Source organism: Anser anser, assembly GCF_964211835.1.
Source record: "Anser anser genome assembly, chromosome: 28".
In the NCBI taxonomy this organism is placed as follows: Eukaryota; Metazoa; Chordata; class Aves; order Anseriformes; family Anatidae; genus Anser; species Anser anser.
The window spans coordinates 2502135-2523680 of NC_139749.1; the positions used below are offsets into that span (position 1 = coordinate 2502135).

At 61.9% G+C, this 21546-nt stretch overlaps 3 protein-coding genes across 8 annotated transcripts; all 3 read right to left on the reverse strand.

Annotated features, from left to right (window-relative positions):
• Window positions 1-642: 642 nt before the first annotated feature.
• LOC310887283 (uncharacterized protein) lies at window positions 643-3930 on the reverse strand. 3 transcript variants are annotated; one of them, XM_083813053.1, is made up of 7 exons: window positions 3382-3930; window positions 2369-2575; window positions 2129-2230; window positions 1721-1759; window positions 1574-1623; window positions 1343-1441; window positions 643-1163 (listed from the first exon to the last, which is right to left on the reverse strand). In XM_083813053.1, exons 1-7 carry the CDS (start codon window positions 3440-3442, stop codon window positions 1104-1106), a joined length of 618 nt encoding a protein of 205 aa, XP_083669179.1. In that variant the 5' UTR covers window positions 3443-3930; the 3' UTR covers window positions 643-1103. The 3 variants fall into 3 exon arrangements, with proteins under 3 accessions (XP_083669179.1, XP_083669178.1, XP_083669180.1); XM_083813052.1 differs by having other exon boundaries at window positions 643-1166; window positions 3382-3928; XM_083813054.1 differs by lacking the exon at window positions 2129-2230 and having other exon boundaries at window positions 643-1166.
• A 45-nt stretch (window positions 3931-3975) lies between these two features.
• LOC310887289 (SLAM family member 5-like) lies at window positions 3976-11608 on the reverse strand. 4 transcript variants are annotated; one of them, XM_083813072.1, is made up of 9 exons: window positions 10694-11608; window positions 8673-8966; window positions 8318-8581; window positions 8092-8118; window positions 7456-7551; window positions 7322-7366; window positions 5947-5999; window positions 5520-5618; window positions 3976-5230 (listed from the first exon to the last, which is right to left on the reverse strand). In XM_083813072.1, exons 1-9 carry the CDS (start codon window positions 10740-10742, stop codon window positions 5189-5191), a joined length of 969 nt encoding a protein of 322 aa, XP_083669198.1. In that variant the 5' UTR covers window positions 10743-11608; the 3' UTR covers window positions 3976-5188. The 4 variants fall into 4 exon arrangements, 2 of the variants coding, with proteins under 2 accessions (XP_083669198.1, XP_083669199.1); XR_014575707.1 differs by lacking the exon at window positions 3976-5230 and adding an exon at window positions 6101-6944 and having other exon boundaries at window positions 5562-5618; XM_083813073.1 differs by lacking the exon at window positions 8092-8118.
• A 134-nt stretch (window positions 11609-11742) lies between these two features.
• LOC310887288 (signaling lymphocytic activation molecule-like) lies at window positions 11743-20692 on the reverse strand. The gene is made up of 7 exons (XM_083813071.1): window positions 20103-20692; window positions 17144-17470; window positions 16536-16817; window positions 15449-15544; window positions 14772-14848; window positions 14135-14302; window positions 11743-14057 (listed from the first exon to the last, which is right to left on the reverse strand). Exons 1-7 carry the CDS (start codon window positions 20152-20154, stop codon window positions 14001-14003), a joined length of 1059 nt encoding a protein of 352 aa, XP_083669197.1. The 5' UTR covers window positions 20155-20692; the 3' UTR covers window positions 11743-14000.
• Window positions 20693-21546: the final 854 nt, after the last annotated feature.

A 21546-nucleotide genomic window follows, 5' to 3' on the forward strand; every position in this document is an offset into this window, starting at 1 on the left:
GGGGTTTTATGGGGCCAAAGATTTGGAGCTACCGGGGATTCGGGGTTTGCACGACGAAGGCCCTGGGGTGCGACTGGAGAAATTCCCAAACCCTCCGGGGCGCAGCCCCCACCTCGCCCCCCTCGCAGGATGCGCGCTCCGAGCACAGAGGCAGCGGATGTGCCGGCACCTGCGCCCCCCCACACACACCCCTGGCCCCCCGCTGATTCACCGGGCCCGGGCGTCAGCGTTTCCTTTGGCTTTAGCACCTTCTCCCCCCGCTCTCAGCCTCCCCAAGCATCGCCCCCCCGCGCCTCCCTCCCTGCGCCTTACGTGGGGCTGTGCGTTGGCACCACGGGGAGCAGAAAAAGGAGAAGCCGAGGCAGGGACCAGGTTAACCCAGGGACCCGGGGATGTCACAGTGTCACCGGCCGTGGGGACAGCATCCGTCCAGCTGCACGCCATCGGGAGCTGCTCGCTTCCCCGCGATGGTTTTTTTTTTGCTTCTCTGCCCTCCCCGGCTTCCACCCACAGGGTGCCCCCATGGTTATTTCCAGCCCTTGCCGCCTTCCCTTTTCTCTCAACCCGCCTTTGCCCCGTGATGACTTCCAGCGCTCAGCAAATGAGCTGCCGGCACGGTAGCTGCGTGGTTTTTTTCCCCCCCCCCCCCTTCCTGCGAGTAATTAATCAGCCAAGAAACCTCCTGTCCCCGCAGCCCCCACTTTTCCCTCCGCGTGGGCCTGCGGCCGCCTCCGCTCCTTCCTAGGGCCAGGAAAAACTGACAGCTCGGCTGCGTGGGGTGGAGAAAATCCAGGCTTTCCGGGGTGAAACCCGGCTTTATTGGCTCGGCCGTGCCCCCCCACCCCGAGCCCTATCTTTGGGGGCAGTGAAGGCACACGCGGCCACGCTGCGCCCAGCCCCGTCCCACGCGGGTCCCTGTCCCGCTGGGATTTGGCGACGCGCCGGAGCATCCCTCGGGCGGAGCGGGGCGGTACACGATGCTCTCATCCCCCAGCGTCCACGTGTCCCCCCCCCGCCGGGTGTCTTGTCAGAATTTGTCATCCTGGGGTGGCCTCGTGCTCCGTCAGGTTGTCCAAAAGCCGTCGGCTGCCCCCGGCCAGCCCTCAGTCAGCACCGGGCTCCCCGGAGCAGCGGGCACCGCCGGTGGCCTCAGGGACAGCGGGCTGCTGAGGTCAGGGAGAGGCAAAAGGAGATGCTGGGGGGGGGGGGGGCACAAACCCTCCCTGGGGGTCCAGGGCACATCAGGAGCATCCTAAAACCCTCCCCACGCAGCGCTTTGGGTGCACACCGTGCCCAGAATTGTGCCCTGGGCTGGCAGCTGCCAGGAGGGGGGGGGAAATACCTGGGAAGGCAGCAGCTGTCCTGGGGGGGGGTCTGGCTGGCAGAAGGTGGTCTCGGTCAGCTCCTGGGCTTGGGGTTTCTCTGCCCCCTTCCTGTCCCCCTGCAAGAGAGGAGCAGCAGCACAAGGAGGTGCTGAGCATCCTCGCCACGGCTGCGGCAGGTGGGGAAACTGAGGCACGGGCTGGGGGGGGGGGGAAGCGGCGTCGGAGCAGCCCCCACGTGCCCGGCTCACCTGGGCAGCGGGGAGGATCAGGGCGGTGTCGTGCTCTAGGACAAGCGCATCTGCAACGCAACGCGCGGGGCCGAGTCAAGGCACTGGGAGCGGGCAGAGGCTGCTCTAACGAGCGTTGCCCTAACGAGAAACCCGCTCGCGGCTCACCTGAGAAGTCGCTGATGGAGGTGGCTGGGTCCCGCGTCCCTGCGGGGCAGGGCAGACACACGCATGACATTAGAGAGGCTGAAAGCCCATTAATAAAACAACAACAACAACAGCACAGCAAGCTCCTGCTGGGATGAGGAGTGAGCAGGTTTGGGTTTTGCTTTGCGAGGCCACGAGCTCGGGTTTGTGTCAAAACAGAGGCTGAAGCTGGCACAGGGGAGTCCAAAAGGTGCAAAACTGAACAGAAGAAGCCTCCTCCAGCACGAAGCCCCGTCGAGCCATGCCAGGATGGGTGGCACTTTGCTGCTTTTCGTGGTGCTCTGAGGCTGGGAGGATTTGCCACCGCCTTTTGCTGCTAAACCCATCACGGGGCTGCCCCAAGCACGGGTGCCCCGGCGAGGAGCTCACCTTCGCCCTTGGTCCGCCGGTAGGTGAAGAAGAGCACGAGCAGAGCAAGGAGCACAAAGATCACAGGGGACCAGTACTTGACGGGAACTCCCGACCCATTTTCTATGGGGAGAGACCAGAGGTGGGGGCTTGCTGCCAGCAAAAGGGTCTCAGGGTCACTGGGAGGGGGCTGCAGGACCCTCCAGGGCATTTGGTGGCACAGCCCCAAGCCACATCTCGTCCTTTCCCCATGGGACTCACGGGTTTGGTTCCCCAGGCTGCCCGCTTGCGTTGGTGTGGTGATGGTGGGGGGGTCCCTGGTCAAAGGCGGGGTCGGGGAGGCCACAGGCCACGTCTGCATCCCATCCACGTCCCTGGTGGCCGCGGTGGGGTCTCCCATAGCCTCTGGGTTGTCATCGTGCTGGGTGATGTTCTGGTCCCACAGCTCCTCTCCTTTGAGGGCGAGTGCTGGGCGCAAGGTTCGTTAATTCCCGCTAGGGCCGGGCAGCCCCAGCGACACCAACACCGCACATCCAAATATTAGGAACTCAAGGTGAGACCTACTGAAACCTCACACCAAGCAGCGCGTGGCGTCGGGGCTGCACGAGCCCCACCGGGATCCCGCACCACGGCTGGGAGCCGAGGCAGCAGCAATGCCCCCCCACACCCTCCCCACCCCAAATCCTCGTCCCTCCATCCCTGGGTGCCCTGGGGCTGGGTGAGCATCAGTGGCCCGGTGCTCGCGGGCTCTGCCGGCAGGCTGAGCTCCTCCCGCACATCGCATCGCGGCCGCGCACCCCCGGCAGGAGGCTGGGCAGCTCGCCAGCGGTGCCAGCGCGGTGGCTGTGCCGGGGTGGCGCAAGGGGGACACGGCTCGGGGACACCCAACTGGCGCCAGGGCCGGGCAAGGGGCCGGGGGGGCAGCGAGCATCCCGGCTGCGGCGCTGGCAAAGAGCTGGGCTTGAAGCTCGGAGCCAGCAGCGCGGTGAGGTTGGGGTCCACAGCAGAGCCCTGGGTGCTGGGGGTGCTCAAAGCCTCCCCCTGTGCTCAACCCAAGCCATAAAGCAGGAGGCCAGAGCCGCCCTCCCCATAAAATATCAGGGCCAGCACCCTGCCCTGACGCAGGGGCCGCAGTGCCCTGGGGAGCCATCACGGCCTTGCACCCCCGGCCTTCACGCCGCCCCCTCTTCCTCTTCCTCCTCCTCTTCCTCCCCTCCCAGCCCCGCAGGTGGGGGCACCCCCAGGCCCCGTGTCGCCCCCCCGGCCCCACTCACCGGCCCCAGCGCCGAGCACGGCGACGCAGAGCCACCTCCAGCCGGCTCCGCTCGCCTCCATCCCCTCCGCCCCTCCGAGCCCTCCACCGCAGCTCCTCGCAGCCGAATTTGCAATGCCTTCCTTCCCCTTTCTGCCCAGCCAACGGCTTCCTGTGAGCACGAAGGTGTTGCCGACATAAAATGATGATTAATGGGCAGAGAGCATCCCGGGGGGCACCGCCGGGGCTGCGATGGGGTAAGGGACGGCGCCCCAGCCGTCACCGGCGTGGGCGAAGGAGGCGGCGATGCTCCAGAGCTGCCCCGGCTCCCTTTGGGCCCCTGCCCAGTGTCACCAGTGCTGCTTTGAGCCCTGGACATTGCCCGGCTGGGCCGGGTTTGGTGCCACAGGGGCAAATCCCTTGGCAAAGCGTTTGGCCCACTGAGGTTTTTTATTTTCTAATGGATCGGCAGAAATTCGAGAAACACAAAAACAAGTCTTATCTGGCTGCACCGTGAAAACGCGGAGAACAAAGTAACACCACGGGTTTGTCACTAATAAGACTGCTTCCCCCCCCCCCCCCCCAAAAAAAAAATACGCAGACAGAAAATGAGCTCAGATGTGTCTCGCATTTTTATTCCAGCAGCTCCTAGAGGGCTCTCCTGTGCCAGGCACTTCAAAGAAATCTCCGGTTTCATCCCTGAATAATTTACTATCCGCACAGACAAGACAAAGAGCAGGGGGAAGCAGCACGCACAGGAAGAGGCTTCCACGGCTGCGGTGTCTGTCTGGAAAACTGACGGCAAGGTGCACGTCCTGCTCAGCGCCATCTCTGCTGGGGACGAGGCGGACCTGGGCACCGTGTCCTCCCCGAGCATCCCGAGCTCACCCGGTCCCTGTGGCGATGAGCCCGGGCTGTGCAGCCGCTACCACCCCATGCAGCGTCTCGGAGAGCTGCTCTGCTCGGCACAGCTCCGCCTGGAAGCAGCCTAATGCTGCAGCTCCAGCACCTCACACGCGAGCACATCATGCAAGAATAAAACCTCGTGTATAAATACATCAAAGGAGGTGAGCACAGCAGCACCAGCCACGCTTCTTGTCCCATTTTCCCCCCCCGAGACCTTCTCCTGCCCCCCGACAACCTCAGACCACTTCCCACCCAGCGGTGTCTCACGCGGGGCTGCAAGCAGCTCGCTCGCGGCACAAAGAAACCCCACGAGTGGTGGGGGAGCTGCGAGGTCTCCACCAGCTCCCCACGAGCACTGGGGGAGCGAGCACAAGTGCTGAAACCACAGTGCACCTTCATCTCATTCTTTTACCGTGTTTTAAAAAGTGTTATTTTTACTTTCTCTTTGTCCCATAACCGAAGAAGTCGAAGTATTTGCACGGTTAAAAAGTGTAGTAAAAAATCGTGGCTTTAGGACTCTCCTCGGGGCTTCCCGCCCCTTTGCGCAGCCTCCTCGAGGCTCCTCGCTGCAGGAGCCTCCCAGGAGCAACGTCTCTGCGTGGCAGGGCCGGGTTGGCAGCCGCAGTTTTGTTCCGTGTTTCTCCGGCCAGAGAGTGCAGAAAGAGGAGCCCACGTCTCACCTGGATGCCAAAACACGGGCAGAGCTCCTGCGCCAGACGAGCGTCTCTGCCTGCGCCGCAGCCCCCAGGTGCTTATGTCCTCGTGCCGAGGCCAGGGTGACCGAGGCGGTGGTGCTGAGCCGGGAAGGGATGCCACAGCCCGGCGTGCTGGCACCACGAGCAGAGCGGGCTCACGGCTGTGCTGGGCTCTGCCTGTGCCGTGGCACCCAGCTCGCTGACCGGCCAGTAGAGGCTTATCCGCTCCTAGCACCCCGGCGTGCTGCCGCCCAGCTCGTTATCATCCACCTGCAGTTACAAACGAACACAGCTACACGAAGCTCCCAGCAGCCGATGCCGCTGGTGACATCCGAGGAGGCCCTCAGGCTTGCTTAGAAGTGCTGGGCCCCGAGAAAAAGCAGTGGCGACCCCCTCTGTCCTTGCCCCAAGCCCCTGCCCCCAGCACCACGGCGTTGCGATGCGCTCAAGGGACGAGCTGCCCCTTCCCGCTGCCTCCCCGCCCTGCTCAGGTCCCATTTCGCCCCCCGGGGTCTCGCCTCCCCCCCCCAGCGGGAGATGGCCACGAGCACCAACCCACCTGGGCCATGGCCTGGACGGTGGAATAAATGGTTTTGGAGGTCTCTGCCCCATGGGCTGGCGTCTTCTTTGCGTCATTTCTCTGTGCATGAGGGAAATCCTGCATTTGCGGAAAAAGTTTTTTACATGTTTCCAGGGCACAGAAGAAATGGCTCGGGGAGCCAAGGCCACCCGAATTTGGCGGGGCTGGGGACCAAGACCCAGCGCTGGTCCCTGGTGACACACGGGGAAGCACAGGCAGGTGGCTGTGGCTTTGCCGGCTTCTCTCGGCCGTCCCCTTTGCTGCCCCCGGGAGGAACCAGCAGATAAAAGCGGGGCCGTCCGGCTGCTGTCCTCCCTCCACATCCCCACCATGCGTCCCCCGCGCTGTCCCCAACCCACGCAGGGACCCCAAGGGGGTCGACGGGGGTGAGCCCGCAGGGACTCACCTGCTGGGCAATGCCGACCTCAGCGTACACCGTCAGGTATTCTGCTGCCACCTCTGCAAGGAGAAGAAGGGGCAGGTCAGCACCGGAGCCGGCTGCGGCATCCCCGGTGCGCACCCGGCTCCTCGCCGAGGGCTGGGGGGATCCAGGCACCAACCCTGCAGAGCCACGGCCGTGCGCTGGCAGCCAAAGACAGTCGAAGCAACTCGCTAGTGAAAATCAGCTTTTTATTTAAATAGAAGATGTTTTCATGTGCTAGCCTCTCCATTTTAAGCCGCAGCCATCGCAGCAAGAAGCGTTGTCAGTCTTTGTCTCGTCAAATAGAGGATGGGGGGATTTAAGTCCTTCATAACCCTGGCTTGGGGTCAACATTTCAGTGCCTGTCATTTGAAACGGCCACGGGGACTTGGGCCTGCACAGAGAGGAATTTTTAGGGGAAGAGCTTTGCTGTTGCTGGTGGAAGAGCTGGGTCCTGCTTCTGGAGAAAGCCTGGGTCCTGGTGCTGGGTGCGCCTGCACACCCGGCCCGGGCACACAGAAACGCGAAACAAAGGGCAGCGACTGCCCCGTTCACAACAGCTTTAGCTCAGCTTAGCGAAACAGCAAGATGCACACGTAAAAAAGGCGAGGGAGAGCTCTTCTGGGAAGGCACAGGCACATCCCACTGCCGATGCCGGGGGCGCAGACACCAGCAGGTGCTGCAGCTTCTCGCTGCACCCGGCCTCTCCGCTGCAATTGTGTCCTGAGCCCCGGACACGGACCCGAAAGCGATGCCACGCTCTTGGGAAAACCTCTGAGCTCTGCCCCCAAAGCCCCCCAGCCCCAAGGAATCCAGGCAGCGGCTCTTAGGGGCAGCGCAGGCAGGCAGGAGTCGCTCGGGCTGGGCACGGTGCTGCAGTGGGGCCGTTTCACTTCTCTGCACCCCCCTCTGCTGCCGCCTTCAGATTGTCCCCAAAGTCCCTCTCGTGCTTTGGCGCTGTCCTCATGGCTCCGCTTTCTTCCCTTGGGGAGGGCACAAAGGTCTCCAGTGAGGGACAAGGGCAGGGGATGGCTCCAGTGGCCGCAGCATCGCCCCGGGGGGGGGGGGGGGGGGTCAGGGATGCCTGTCCTGTCACCGTGCGTGCAGGATGGGGGCGCAGGGAGGTGCTGGGGGCTCGCCAGCCCCAGCCTCGAGCGCTACCTGGGCTCGAGGGAGGATGGACGGCGACCTCCAGCATGTCCTGGGGGGGTTAAAGCTTTTGGGGGGCTGTGAGAGCGGCTATGCTGCGGCGCCAAGCCCTGGCAGTGGCTGAATTCCCTCCTGATCTTGGTGACCAGCCTGTCCTCACCAAGAAAATCGAGGACGGAAGGAAACGCCTGGGGGAGCCTGAAAATCCTACCTGTAGCGGGAGCTCCGGGCGTGGAGGGGTTGCAGATCTTCCTGCCTGGGGGAGAAGCGACACCGGGCTCCGTCACCAGCAGCCCCCGCACGGGGCTGCGCTGCAGAGGCTGGGACCTGCAGGCAGAGCCTTACCTCGGAATATCAAGACGGCCAAGAGGGCAGCCAGGATTATTAGCGCTATGATCACCGTCGCGGCTACGGTGCCAGTAAAGCTGCTCCTGTAGCTGTCTGGAGAGAGAAGAGGGTCCGGTGATCACGGAGGAGTCGTTTGGGCACGTCCCGAGGCTCATCGGCCTCTTCCCAGCGTCAGACCCGGGGGTAAAGGAGCGCGGCTCTGCTGCTGACCCCTGCTCGGCCCTCCCCTGCTCGGCAGGAGCTCTTATTTCATGGGGACGTGGTGCAAGGCTGGCAGGAGCCGACGCGCTGTACTGGGACGAGCTGCTGCTCTTGCACCTCCCCAGCTCTGCCTCCCCACTGCATTAATAGTTCCCTGCTCTGATCCCAAGCTGGGACATTCGGGGACTGACCCAGGCCTCCCCCTCCAAATTTTCTCCGGTGGCAGAGACAGTGCACGGATGCTGAGGATGCCCAGAAAGCCTGGATATCCCCCCCCCTCTGCCCCCGAGCTGCAGGAAGAGATGAACTGCTCCGGCCTCAGGCTCCCCGGCCTCCAGCGCAGGGTCGGGGCAGCCCGGTGCCGGCAGCGCTGGCTCGGGCACCCTGTGACACTTGGGGACAGGACGTGGACGGGGCGGCACGGCTGCTCACCGGTGGCAGGAGAGCGGGTTGTGTTTTCTGGCGGCACGGCGTGGGGAAGAGAACAGGGACAGGGGAGAGAGGTGAGCGCTTCGGCAAAGCCCCCCACCCCGGGGGGGGGGCCACGCTCTCTCTGCTTTCTGAGAGCCTGAGGAGTGCCCGGCTGGGATCAGGATGCGTCCCGTCCCTGCCAGCATCCCCCCGGCCCCCCATCCGCGCATCCTTTGAGGGCTCTCACCTGCGCAGAGGGCGGCGGGCGAGACGGTGGCGTTGCTGCTGCTGACGGGGTTTCGCACTGTGCAGGTGTAGGACAGGACATCCAGCTCCCCCGGGGGGGGCGCCTCCACCACCACCTCGGGCCCCTCGGCATCCAGCTGCTCGCCGCGGCTCCAGGAGAAGGATTTGTCCCCGGGGGTGTGCACGGCGCAGCGCAGGGTGTAGCGGCAGCCCTCGGCCGAGCAGTTCCGCGACGCGCAGGTCACCGCCGGCTCCTGCAGCACGCCTGGGGAAAACGGGGCGGGGGGCGGGGGGCTCTCAGCACATCTCCCACCCTTCGCTCCTGGCACGAGGCCGAAACGTGAAAAGGCACTCACTGTACACCCGCAGGATGAAGTTGGCTTTAAACACGGCATTTTTTGCTGTGTAGTTGCCAGCATCTTTCTTCCCCAGCTGGGAGATGGTGAGCGCGCTGCCGTCCTCAGGGAAGGTCACGCGTGACTTGTAGGAGTCCTCATAAAACGAGGGATCGGGAGGCTCTCCCAGTTTGATGGTAAGTATGGTCTCTCCACGAAAGCTCCAGGCCAAATTTTCTCCTCTCAGGCCCTGGAGGTGAAACGTGACGGACCTGCCCTCGGCTCCATCCACTTCTAACGTGCTGCTGGCACACGCTGGGGAGAAAAACCAGGCTGAGCCCCGAGCACGAAACGAAGTGGGTTTGGGGGTGCCGTGCTCAAGGGGCAGGTTCAGTCCTGCGTGTGGAGCCCCCCCAACCTTAGGCCTTTGGGGTTCTTTGGGGTCCGGGCCCCGAATCGCCCTCCATGCCGCTCCCCGGCCAGCACAGCATGCGTGGCACGAGGACGGCCGGTGCATCGCCGCGGCTCTGGATGTGAGGGTGCTGAGAACCAGCCCCATCACGGGGCGCTCGCGGGAGCTGGGGGGGGGTCCCACGTGTTTTAGTCCGGGATGAGGTCCCGCAGCAGGACCGGTGCTTTCGCGTCCCGCAAGCGATCGGCACGTGGTTGTGGCTGCTCTCAGCTGCGAGACTCACGCTGCTTCGCAGGCCCCAGGAGCATGCAAGGGACAAAGCCCCAAGGTGCAAAGCAAAAAGCACAAGGCGGAATTTGTGACGGCTCCAAAAAAAAAAAAAAAGAATCAAGCAGGTTCCCTTTTCTTGCAAGAAAGATGACCAAGCTCATCCAAATGAGCAAGGAAGCAGGTGGCTGCTTCTCTGATTTTGTGACTTCTTCCCTCTTCTGAGGAGGAAGAAGACATATTGCTGTTGTTTTGGCTACTCCCCAGTTCAAATCTCTGCTGCCCCAGCCGGGCTGGGCTGGGAGGGGGGAGGTTTCCCCACCAGAGCCTGGAAAGTGTGGGTCCTGGCCCCGAGACGCTGCTCTCTTCCCAAGGGTGCTCTTCTTCGAGGCCAAGCAAAGGCACTCTTGCCCGCACCCCCCCGCCCCGGGGACCCCTCCGGGGACGCGCTTCCCCCGCTGCAGGGAGGGGAAAAAGCTGGCAGAGGAGATAGGGCTCGGGGAGGAAATGCTGCAGGCAGGGCGCGCTCGTCCTGGGGGCCGCGGGGGCTCCTGCGGCGTCTCTGCTGCTTTCCCCCTGCACCTGACAGTTTCTCTTTTGGCCACAGCCACCTGCAGACCCTGCCCAGAAGTCTTGGTTAGGAAGAGAGGAGGAGAAAAGCAGCATCTCCAGCCGGCGTGGGAGCAAAGCCCGTCCTGCACCAGTGCCTGCTTAAAGCCTGAGCCACCCCGCCAAGGCTTGGAGACATCTGGTTGCAAGAGCCAGATGGGAATCCACACGATTTTCCCTTCCAGACCTCCCTCGATATTACTTCTGTGCCCATGAGTTCATGAGACTCGTGGCGACAAGCGTCCCGGTGTCTGCAGCAGCCTGAAAACAACCAGAAAGCTCCTCGTTCCAAAAACAGACCTGAGCTCCCCGTAACGAAACCCTGGACAGGCAGCAGGCTCAGAAACAACACGCGGGCAGCCACGGGGAGCAGACCCCGTGGCCGCCGCCGGACAGGGAGCAGAAGGGCAAAAGTGCACATCTGGGGCACATCTGGCAGCAGCTGGACGGAGGCCGGGCTGGGGCTGAGGCCCAGCACATTCACCCGTTAGTTGGGGGGGGGCCGCGCGAGGATGGGGCCAGGAGCAGGTCTGGGATGTGCTGGGCGTGATTCACCCATCCCTTGTGGGACAGCGGAGCCGAGCCCTTGTAACGGGGTGAAAAAACAAGCCCTGTCCCCACGTAGGGCACTCGCACCGGCACACACCAGCTCGTCCCGGGCTCTCTGCTCTCGTGGGCATCCCCAAACTGCCTCCACCCGTGGGCTCCTTCCCTTCCTTCGTGGCACCCGGGGACAGGAGCATCCCACCCTTACCTGCTCGGTGCAGGAGGCAGGCGAGGAGCAGGCACACAAACACCTCCATCGGAGCACGGCGCGCTCTCTGCCCTCAGCTCTCGTGGTTTGTGGCGAGAGAAGGAAGAAGATCACACTACGCCTTTTTCTGTTTCTCACTTCCTCCAAAACAGCTCTTTAAGACCCCTGGGCTGGTTCGTTGGGGATGGGACTTCTGCAGATTTTTCCAACCTCAAGCAGCTTACCCAGGGCTGTGTCTGTGAGGTTTCAGAGTGCCCGGGCTGCCCCCCGGGACCCCGGATGCTCTCCCACACCGGGGACAGCTCTCCCCACCCTCTGCCCACCCTGCACCCCTGCGTCCCCCCTCTGTGACGCTGCAGCCGCAGGAGCCGTCCCCCCTCGCCTCCTAAGGGCAGCCCCACGGCCGCACGCTGATCTCTGACTCCTCGCATTCACTCCCCGTCCTGCGTGTGTAAATACTCCTAGGGAGACACCCCCCCCCCAGGACCTCAAGCACCCAGGAAGGGTTTGGGGGATTTCTCCGTAACGGGGCCTCGCAGGCACTTCCTTGCTTACCTGCTGGAGGTGACCCTGCTTTAGGCCCCGTTTTGTCGGTTTTGGGATGCTCCTCCATCCTCCATCACATCACCCCTCTTGCTCCTCAGAGGGGGCCCAGGGGTCCCCCGGTGGTCTCGGACCTTGGCCCCAGAAGGTTCGGAAGACGCTAAAGCAGAACCCAGAGGCCGCTGCATCTGTTGGCTGCTTGTGGCAGCTGTGCTCGGGCTGGCCCCAGGCCCCCGATGGAGCTGACACCGCCGCTGCAGCCCCCAGAGAACCCCCCCACCACCGCAGCCCCCTCCTGAAGGACTGCACCCTGCCAACTACCCGACCCTGGGGCAGTTCTTGAAGAAGCGCAGCCCGGGGGAAGGAGCCAGGCAGCTGGGGCAGGGTTGTACCCCGCGGGATATTCCCCCCCCGGGGCAGGGAGGAGCAAGGGGCAGCAGAGACAAAGTGTTACGTACGGACTGACCACGGAAAGGCTGGGAGTGAACCTGGGAGGAAGGGGAGGGTGAGAGGGAAACATTTTTATTTTGTTGCTCCTCACTATCCTACTCTGTTACCAACTGGAAATAAATTAATTTTCCCCAAGTCAAGTCTGTTTTGCCCGTGACAGTGACTGGCGAGTGCCCCCCTGTCCTTGTCTCAGCCCAGGAGATTTTTCCACGTATTTTCTCCCCCCGTTCTGTTGAGGAAAGGGTGTGAGAGAGCGGCTGGGTGGGCACCATGCAGCCGGCCGAGGGGATCCCGCTGACTGACATCACACAGCAGCGTCCGGCCCATCACGAGGAGGAGTAAGGTGCAAGAAAATCCCGTGGAATACCCAGAATGGAAACCAAAACAGAGAAACACCATTCCCAGGCAAAGTGTGGCAGCCGTGACAAAGTGCATGGTGGTGACAAGTGTCCCAACAGCCAGCCCCGAGGGAGCAGGGGGGGGCATCGCGGATTGGCGCTGATGGACCCACATCACCGGGGCATCCTTTGTAAGGGACGACGAGATCCAAACTCTCCATCCCCAAAACTGTCTGAGGAACGCCTCCGCCACCAGACCTTCCGGGGTGCAGCATGACCCCGGTGTCATACTGAAATTCAGGCGAAGGAAGCGAGCTGGCAATGTCTGGCTTTAAAATACCGCTGGTTCCTCTACCATGGCAAGGGGAGGGGTTTCAGCTGCTCGCAGGGGCTGCCGCAATCCTGCCCTGATGCGGTGCTGGGGGAGGCTGGGCGAGGAGGCCGAGCGAGAGCAGGGAAATGAGAGAAATCAGCCCTGTGGGGTAATTAGCCCCGCTGAACTGCAGTACAGCTGAGGCGGGAGGAAGTGCACATGGAGTAAGAAAATCACAAGCAATCCGTTAAAAACAGCTCCTCTCTTTCACAATGCCCTGGGATGGGACAAGAGCAGGGGCAGGAGGAGATGTCCCACGGGAAGAGTCACCCACAGCCCCCTTTGGTCATCCCACCGTCGCCAGCAGCCGTGTGGGTCTGCAGCACCAGCGCCGCTTCACCTGCAGTTACGCTGCCTTGGCTCTGGGACAACATCAGTTTGTTGTTTTGTTGGTTTTTTTTTTTACCATCCTGAGCATTTTGAGCCCCCCCGCGCTCCGCAGGTGGGCTGTGGTTGCACATCGCAGGGTCAGACCTGTATTTCTGCAAGGACGAACGAGAGAGCAGCGGGCTGCACCCTGCCAGGCACAGAAATCGGGGGTTTGGGCCCCGTTTTAGGGGCACAAAGTGGAGCACGACTTTGCCCTTCTCTGGACCTAGGCTCCTGGTGGAAGTGACAGCCTTGCAAGCAGATTTTTCCAAGGAAGCAGCTCAGCTGATCTGCTGACGTAACACAAGGAGGAAGCTCGGGACGTGCAAAACACCAATTCGTCTTCTCGCTGCCAGCACCTGATCCAGCGCATCCCTCCCCCAAACCTCTCCGAGAGGCGTTCCTGGAACTTTGTTTTTCCTGCAGCCGCACGCGAGATCCGTCGTGCCACTGGGGTTCGAGAACAGCTCGGGCTGGGAGCGTCGGTGGTCCTGGGGGGGCTCCCGGCCGCCCGCAGCACCCCGCTGCCGGATGCTGGCTCGGCCAGGAGTCCGGCTCTTGGAAGTCCACCTGGAGCAGCGGCCGTGGCAGGCGAGGGGGTGGCGGAGCGCAGCAGGATGCGGCCCCTTCCCACGCGTGGCCATGGGCGAGCGGCGCCGGGCGCCCTGCCCAGCGTTGTGCAACCCAAATTTCTGCAGCAGTCAGACCCAAACCCGCGCCTCGTGCAAGCTGCCACGGAGCAGAGCTCGAAACCCCGCTTGCGATTTGTTGGTTTTTTTTGGTGATTTGTCCTTCTTTTTCTTTTTTTTTTTTCTTTTTTTTTCTTTTTTCTTTTTACCCGGTGTCGCGGGCCGTGGGCTCCCTCTAGCGAAGCCGGGGCCGTGGGCTGCAGCCGTGGGGTCCCGCAGCCTCCCCCGGCCACGTCCTGCCTCGCCCCCGGGGGCTGCCGCCTGTGGGGTCGCATCCAGCTCCTCTCCCGGTGCTCAGCATCTCAACCGCTTGTCCCGCAGCCCCAGCCCGCAGCGAATCCTTTCCCCGCTCCGGTCCTGCGCTGGGCTCCACCGTTACTCGACGCCAGCTTTTTCGGGGCCGGGAGCAGCTTTTTTGGGTGCCGGAGGGGCCTGCCCTATTTGGCGGGGCTGAGCGGGATCCCCCCAGCCCGGGATGCGGGTGCTGGTCACGGGGCGTGGATGCCGGGGGTCTCGGGGCCAGGCTGCCGCCGCGCAGGGGGGGCTCAGATCATGGGCAGCGTCACGCTGGCGTAAACCGTCGTGGGCTCCGCGTCGGGGCTCTGCTGGCAAGGAAAGAAGGGGGTGAGTGAGGTGCCCAAATTGGGGTGCCCAAAGCGGGGAACCCGCGTTCCCTTACCTGCGAGAGGGGCGAGCGGCCCTGCGGGGTGGGCGGCTCTGCCCGGGGGCTGTGCCGGATCCAGCCGGGGGCCTGGGCTGTGTCCGGGGGCAAGCCGGTGGCTGCGGCGTAGATGGTGGTGCAGGAGGGGTGCTCCGTGCCGGGGGGGCTGCAGGGGATTTTCTGCTTCTGTGCGGAGAGCAAGGGGTGAGCGGTGCCAGACAGGTCGCTGCAGGGGCTCTTCCCTCCCTTCAGCCCTGCAGGACACCAATTTCATCCCGGAGCAGGATTTGGGAAGGGAATACTTTCCCCCAGAGCCACCTCCGGGATGTTAGGGGCTGGGGAAGCTGCAGCACCCAACTTTATTCCCAGAAAATCCCAAACTAAGGCCACCAGGATGGTTCTCGGGACCTCACCATGCTGGGGGGTGACACCCAGGGGCCCATGATGCCCCATTCCCACCACGGGCACGATCTCGCCACCTCCCCGGCTCAGCCCCCACCAGCCGCTTCGACACCCAGTGACCAAAGCCCACCGCACGCGGAGCCACGAGCGCGCACCCGGCACGGCTTCGGGGTGCCGCTGCCTTCCCCGCTGCTCGAACCCAGGCTGCAGCCCCCCGAGCATCAACCCCCGTGCCTGGGCTGGGCTCTCTCACCTCCACCCGCTGCACTTGGGAGTAGATGGTGTGCACCTCGCTGTCCTCGGCGAATGGCGCATGCTTCCGCAGCTGGCCTGCCCCGGGGGAGACGGACGAAGTCACCGTGGCGCCGCAGGACAGCAGCTGGGGACCACCCTCGCACTCTGCTCCCAACTCCGAAGCATTGCAAGGGATGGCCTCGGTGTTTCCCCAGCACTGCAGGGCGGTGGGCTCAGCGCCGCACGTCCCCAGCACGGTGAATTTGTCCCTTTGTGAATTTTGTCCCCCTTTGTGAATTTGTCCCTGCACAGGGGACAGGGGAGCGGGGCGGCCGTCGCCCTCGCCGAGGCGTCTGGGGAGATGATGCTCTCGCAAATTTGGGCTGGGATCATGCATTTCCCCTCGAAACCGTGTGATACAATCACAGAAGCATAGCATCCGGGTAAAGCACTTGAGACCATGTGCTAGGTGAAGCAGGTATATACATATATATAAATATATATTTCTTTTTTAAGCTGGTTTCCTTCCTCCCTTCTACCCCGTGCTTCAAAAGAAGCAGGTTTCACTCCCTCCCCAGGGCCATGGACCCCAAGACGAGGTACTGCAGGGATCAGCCTGCCTGGGGGGGCTGTGATCCCCTCCTGCCCCCCCCCAAACACCCCCCCGTGCCCCCGGCTGCATTCCCTGACACTCACCCGTGTGTATGGCAGTGAAGACCCCGACGAAGATCAGCGCAACCGCTATGGGCACCGCCACCGCCAGCACCAGGTTCGGCCCCGGCCTGGCGCTGCCTGCAGTGCAGAGAGGGGAAAGGGTCAGCACCAGCCCCCCAGCAGAAAAACCTCCCCATTTAAAACCATCCTGGGTCTTGTCACCTACATCTGAGGCTGATTTTTCGGTAGAACAGGAAACAAGGGGCAGGAAATGCTTTCTTTTGAACTCGGTTTTCAATAAGCGCCTCCAAACTGCAGCCGTCAGCGAAAAAGCTGCTGGGGGCTAGATCGGGGCCAGATAAGGCCCTAAATACAGCTCCGGTGGCTTCGCAGGGATCTGCAGGGAGATAGCCCCCGGGTGCTGCAGGTGCATGGGAAGGGAGCCTGGGGACAGAGCTCTGAGGGTGGCACCAGGCTGCCACCACCGTTAACGCGTGTGGCACAGGGGTGTCCCCATGTGCAAGGGGCTTGGGGGGACGAGGGGGGACAAACAGGCCCGAAACCCTGGCATCATCTCTTTTTGGCATCTTCCTTTCCCAGTCTGGGGAGGCCTGGAGATGCCACGGGGTTGTTTACCGGGCACAGGGCGCTGCAAGAGCCCCGGCGTGGGTCAGCACCGCAGGGAGGTGACTTCACGCCGTGTCCCCAGGGGAAGGGGCAGCCGCTGCTTCCCCCGGCCCCAGCAAAAGTCCCCACGTCACGAGGAAGGACAAGAAAACCCCAGCGAGAGAGAGCACGGCTTTTGCCCCGAGAACCTCCAAAGGGGAAGTTGTCACCGAGGTTTTTCATCCCCCCCCGGCCCTCCCGGCGTGCAAATCTCATGCATTGAAAATGAGCCCTGGGCACCGGGGCGCAGCGAGAGCGGGGCGGCGGATGAGACCCCCTGGCTCGGCGTTTACGGGAAGGACCGGGCAGCCCTGAGCAGGCGATGCTGCGGCCGCTTTTCCTGCAAAAGGCTCCTCTGAGGCTGCCGAAAGCAACGTGAAAAAAAAAATCCCCTGCAGAGCCAGAGCCGGGCTGGAGGTGGGAAAGAGCCGGGTCGGTGGCTGTAGCGTCCCCGGGGACTCACCCCGCTGCTCGAAGCTGCAGGCGGAGGAGTTGAAGGTGACGGCGCTGCTGCTGACGGGGTTGCTGGCGGTGCAGGCGCAGGCCAGGCTGGTGGCGTTGAGGTGGTAGGAGAGGTGCAGGAGGCTGCCGTTGTGGGCGCAGGGCGATGAGGTGCTGGCCTCCAGGCCGGCCCAGCTGTAGGACACGTTGTCCCCCCTGGCCGCCGTGCAGTTGAGGGTGACGGTGCAGCTGTCGTTGGCCAGAGCCCAGCTGAGGACCTGGATGTCGGGATCGGACACCGGCTCTGGATGGGGAGAGGGGACGGAGGCTCGTTTCTGGGCAAGGACGGAAACGCCGCCTCGTCCCCTGGCCTGGGAAATCCCACCGACCTCTCCTAGCTCCGAGGGAGGTGGGGAGAAACCGATCTCGCCCCGGGCCTGCTGCGGCCTCTCCAAATGGGGACAAGGTCTGCATGTACCCAAATACTCCTGTGATACCAGAGACAGTCCTGGACATCACGGGGGGCATCTCTCACCACCCCCACACGCCACCCCATTGCTGCCCACCTCCCAGACCCGCTCCCAGCACCACAAGAGGCCGTCACGGCCCTCCGAAACCAGCGCCTCTCACCGTACACTTCCAGCTGTATCTGCCAGACCTTCTCCTCCGTGTCCTTGCTGGTGATGTACTCGTAGAGCCTCTGGTCCTGCCGCTTGGTGCTGAGGATCTCCAGCGAGAAGTTGGAGGAGTGGAAGCGGTTCTGGCTCGGATTGTAGTTGGTGTAGTTTCCATCCAAGTACTTGAGCAGGACGTCCTTGCTATGCGGGTCCTCTGTGTCCCGCTTCCACACGGCCACCCCAAATCTCTGGGTGAGGTCCTGGAATTCCTGGGGGATCCACAGAACCGTCGCCTTCCCCAGCGTGCCCAGCACAGTCTCCCTCGTCCCGCGGCCCATGCCTGGGAGGAGAGCAGAGAGAAGGGCTGACGCAGGCAGAGATGCATGAGGACAGCCCGGAGGGCTCGCAGAAGCTGCGCCCTCCCTGGTGCTGCTGGAGAACAGATGCCACCCGAGCTGCACGAGCAGGGAACGGTGTTGGACCCACCCTGGTAATCTGGAGATGGCATCTGCTCAACAATCTGCTCGGCTGCTTTACTGAACTGCATTTTCAGCCCGCCTGAACCTTTGCTCGCGCACCACATCCTGCACCAGCGACTGCCACGGCTCTCAGGGTAGGAGGGAACGCGAGGGGCTCCGTGCCCCAACGTCCCTGCGTGCTCCCAGCTCACAGGGACCCCTTCAGCACCCGCTGGAGCGGGGCCACCTCGAGCAGGGGAAGGCAATTGTGGCCCTGGTCCCATGGAGAGGTGATGCCCATGGGGTGGCCGGAGCACCCTGGAGCAGTCTTGGTGACACCAGGGCCACTTGGAGGGAAGCGATGCTTGGTGGCCCTCGGCCAAAGCCTGCGGCTGGGTGTGCGTCAAGGCATGCGCCTCCCTGAAGTGCTGCTGCTACAGATACCTCCCTGGGGAGTTTTCTTTGAGGAATTGCAGGAAACAAAGCCCCACAGGCTGGCTCTCCCTTCTCCTCTCACCCAGGATCTGGCAGGCAGCGAGGAGACGAGGTGGTCCCATGGTGTCTCTTGGGTGTCTCTTGTCTCTTCCCAAGAGGGCGATTGAGCAGCTCCAATGATGGTGGGACTGTGCGTGCACCCCAACGTACCCAAAAGCATCCTGCCCACCCAGCAGTCCCGGGAGAGGTGCAACTCAGGGCTTCTACCCTTCTACCCAACACTTTCCTGCTTCAGGCTGTGACCCCGTGATTCACATTAGCCCACAGCCTCCGTGAACCCTGAGCTTGTTTTTGTAGGAAATAGCGTGGAGAGCGATGCCAGCTCAGCACTGCTCGCTGCTGGAGCACGGAGGGGACCCCACCGTGTCACCCCCACTTCCTTCCATCAAGGTGGAGGCTTGTCCCAGAAGGGAAAAGGAAAGTGTGGGACTCGCTGCAGAAGAGCAAGCCTGGTGGGGCCCAGATAAGCCCAGTATCCGCCTCTCCTGCTGCACATACGGTTCCAGTAAAAACCACAAGAGAGCTCAGGGTGACTGTTTTCCTCTCCCACTGTCCCGAGTACATGCCATCACTTATTTTTTCCCCCTCTGTGGCACAAAACACAGCAGCTTCAGAGCTGTCCCTGTGAATTACGTCTCCACGGCGCCGACCCAGCCATGCAGACACGGCCGTTATCCCGCAGAAATGCCGAGCCCCGGCTGACCCAGCAGCTGCCACGTTTACTGTAAGGCCCAGCACGGAGCTGGATGTTGTCTTTTCTCAGCGGCCTGGAGCGCGGCGGTTAAGCTCCTGATTAATTACCGAATGGAAAAGCCCTTTTTGCATCACGTTAGAAAAACCCTCTGCCCCGGCAAGAAGCAGCTCCCGGGGAGAGGAGCTGTTTCCCCATGGGGAAGGCAGCTCGGCTGGAGCAGGGATGCTGTAGGAGGGATGCGAAGAGGGCCAAAAGCATCCGCACAAACCCAGCCGGAGGGGCTGGAGGAACGCAAGCGACACACAGGGTCCGAAGCAGCCCTTGCGTCAGGTATTGTGTTCATGGGACTTTCGGCATGCTGGCCGGGCAGAAAACCCCGGGGAGATTTCAAGGGCAGGTATTCTAGTAACAGTGAGCCAGCAGAGACGAGCAGAAACCCCAGCTCCGCGAAGCTGCCGGTTTCCTGGCCGAAGCCTTCGGTTTGTGCCCGGCGATGACGCAGTGGGCTGTGGGGGGACACAGTGTCCCCAGGGATGGGGACGCTGGGCTGGCTCCAAAAAGAGGGTCAGGATTCATCGCTGACCTCCCTCTGCTCGGCTCAGGGGCCCCGTCTCCCCCCAAACTTCTGCACAGGTTTAACACTGAACCTTTCTCAGCACCCTCCCGCTACGTCCTGCAGCCCTTGGAAGGGAGGACCCCGCGCCCTGGCACTGCCCCGACCCCTCCTGGGTTTTCTGGGTGTCCCCCGACCCTCTGCACCACAGGGACTGTGGATGCTGGGCCTGGAGGGGTCTCAGATCCAGAGCCGATCCGGAAGGGTTTGGATCATTCATTTTTAAGCAGAAAGCAACAACGTCCCCAGACTTCACCCGCTCCCACTCCTACACACATTTTATTGCTCAGGTACCATCTCCCAGCCCACTGGCACCTCCAGCTGAGGCAACCTGAGCTAAAATCTGCCCAAATCTGCCAAATCTACCACACATCTCCCGTACCCCAGCCCACATCTGGTACCGAATGATTTGCTCGGTGCTGTTAATACCCCGTTAAAACACACGCGGAGTACTTTGTTACTGCAAATACGCTCTGTCCATCACCATCTTTGTTCCTCCAGCGTCTTTTATTCACTCCTCCCTCGGTCTGCCTGGTAGGAGCGTATTAGGGATGCACGGCACATCCAGCCTGGAGTTGTGAGTCATTTGTCTTCCAGATGAATATTTATATTTATCTGCCTGCCCACCCAGCGCACGGCTCGCAGTTTCTAAAAGTCCTAAGACCTGACGATCCCCGAACCACGTATTTTGCAGATAGGAAGGCGTACGTACCCCAGACGCGGCAGAAGGAGACGACCAGCCAGAGACACACGCTGCAGCCCATGCCTCGCTTCACGGAGCTGCTGCCGGAGTGAAGCTAATATCTGCTGCTGGGCTCATTATAAGACCAGGTGTACTCAAATCAGAGACACTGCTGTGGGCCATGTGTTTCCTGTTTTTTCAGCAGAATGACTGTTTTTCTCGAGTGGAAACTATTCAAAGCATAGAGTCACTGCTGAATGCTTCACTGGAGAGCACCAGAGAGACTTGCAGAAGGACCCGGACCATTGATTTATCGTTTTCACCAGAACTACATCATCCAGCCACAGGTCCTTAACCCAAACCCAAGAGAAGAGGAAACAGCCAGTAAGAAAATTATTTCATGTACGGTAACAGCTTCCTGGGGCTGTCCAGAGCCTGTGAATGCGGTGGAGGGGAAAGAGGTGGTGACACAAGCGGATCCCACACCACAGCAGCCACAAAGCTCACCAGGGCCCCTCGCTGCAGGAAAAACACTGGATATTTCGGGATTAACCTGCTCTGGATGCATGGGACCCTTGGTGGTCCCGGCCTGCAGCTTCAGCTCCGTGGCCTTGCCACAAGCAGGAGCAGAGGTGGCCTTTAACACCCATCGAGGAGAAGCCCAACCCTTGGTCTCAGGCTGAGCATCTTTTGGCCCCAGTTTGCTCCTGCACCGCTTAACCCCATCCCCATGGGCCCAGCCCAGCCAGGACTTGGGGGCAGGGACAGTCCCCACTCCTGTGGGTGCCCCCCATGTTGAAGGGGCAGGGAGGGGACATGGATGGAGCAGGGACCACGCTCAGTGAGCATCGGGGATGGGGAGCGCGGGGAAAACACCGCCCGCACGTTCCATTGCTGGGAAGGGGCGAGAAGAGCTTGGTTGTTTTTGTGTTTTTAGTGGAATGAATTATTCATCTCCGCCGCTGCTTGGCCTGCAAAGCGTTGCTGCTTTACAATGGGAGAAGGTTTTGGTTTGTTTTTTTCCTATTGCTCTTTTCGAGTTTTTCTTACTTTTTCTCTCCTGGTTTGCGGAAGAGAGCAGAGGCAAGAGCATAAAGCACAAGTTCCTCCGCTGGTTTAAAACAGACCAAATTTAAGTGTCAGGGTGAAATAAAAGCTGAATTTATGCGCTTCACCATTTTTCAGCGGAGCAGAGCTCTGAGCGCTCCACGACTTTTGTCACCAATAAATTATTTCTAACACTAAAAAGCAAAGTTATGCCTAAAACCACACCAAACCAGCCAGTGCTCCCTGGCGTCCTGCTGGGCCGTTCCTTCCCACTCAGAAAGCATCTGTCTGAGAAAGCAAGGCCTTTCCCAGGAAAGGGAAGAGCTCAGCAGAGGTGTAAAATAGAAAGAATGAGTAAGAGCAGTACAGAGGGGACTCTGCTCCTTTCTCACAGCGTGCAAGGAGCGTGGGCTCAGCCGAAATTTGG

What these genes read in the sequence shown, in the direction of transcription:
- LOC310887283 (XM_083813052.1), bottom strand. Translation starts at nt 3,442, where the DNA reads ATGGAGGCGAGCGGAGCCGGCTGGAGGTGGCTCTGCGTCGCCGTGCTC. An exon ending in CGTGCTCGGCGCTGGGGCCG is followed by an intron (nt 2,576 to 3,381) that starts GTGAGTGGGGCC and finishes CCTTGCGCCCAG; the next exon opens with CACTCGCCCTCAAAGGAGAG. An exon ending in CTCCATCAGCGACTTCTCAG is followed by an intron (nt 1,624 to 1,720) that starts GTGAGCCGCGAG and finishes GTTGCGTTGCAG; the next exon opens with ATGCGCTTGTCCTAGAGCAC.
- LOC310887289 (XM_083813072.1), bottom strand. Translation starts at nt 10,742, where the DNA reads ATGGAGGTGTTTGTGTGCCTGCTCCTCGCCTGCCTCCTGCACCGAGCA. An exon ending in CTGCCTCCTGCACCGAGCAG is followed by an intron (nt 8,967 to 10,693) that starts GTAAGGGTGGGA and finishes TTTTCTCCCCAG; the next exon opens with CGTGTGCCAGCAGCACGTTA. An exon ending in AGGTCGGCATTGCCCAGCAG is followed by an intron (nt 5,619 to 5,946) that starts GTGAGTCCCTGC and finishes CCGCAAATGCAG; the next exon opens with GATTTCCCTCATGCACAGAG.
- LOC310887288 (XM_083813071.1), bottom strand. Translation starts at nt 20,154, where the DNA reads ATGGGCTGCAGCGTGTGTCTCTGGCTGGTCGTCTCCTTCTGCCGCGTC. An exon ending in CTCCTTCTGCCGCGTCTGGG is followed by an intron (nt 17,471 to 20,102) that starts GTACGTACGCCT and finishes CTCTCCTCCCAG; the next exon opens with GCATGGGCCGCGGGACGAGG. An exon ending in CCCAAGTGCAGCGGGTGGAG is followed by an intron (nt 14,303 to 14,771) that starts GTGAGAGAGCCC and finishes CTCTCCGCACAG; the next exon opens with AAGCAGAAAATCCCCTGCAG.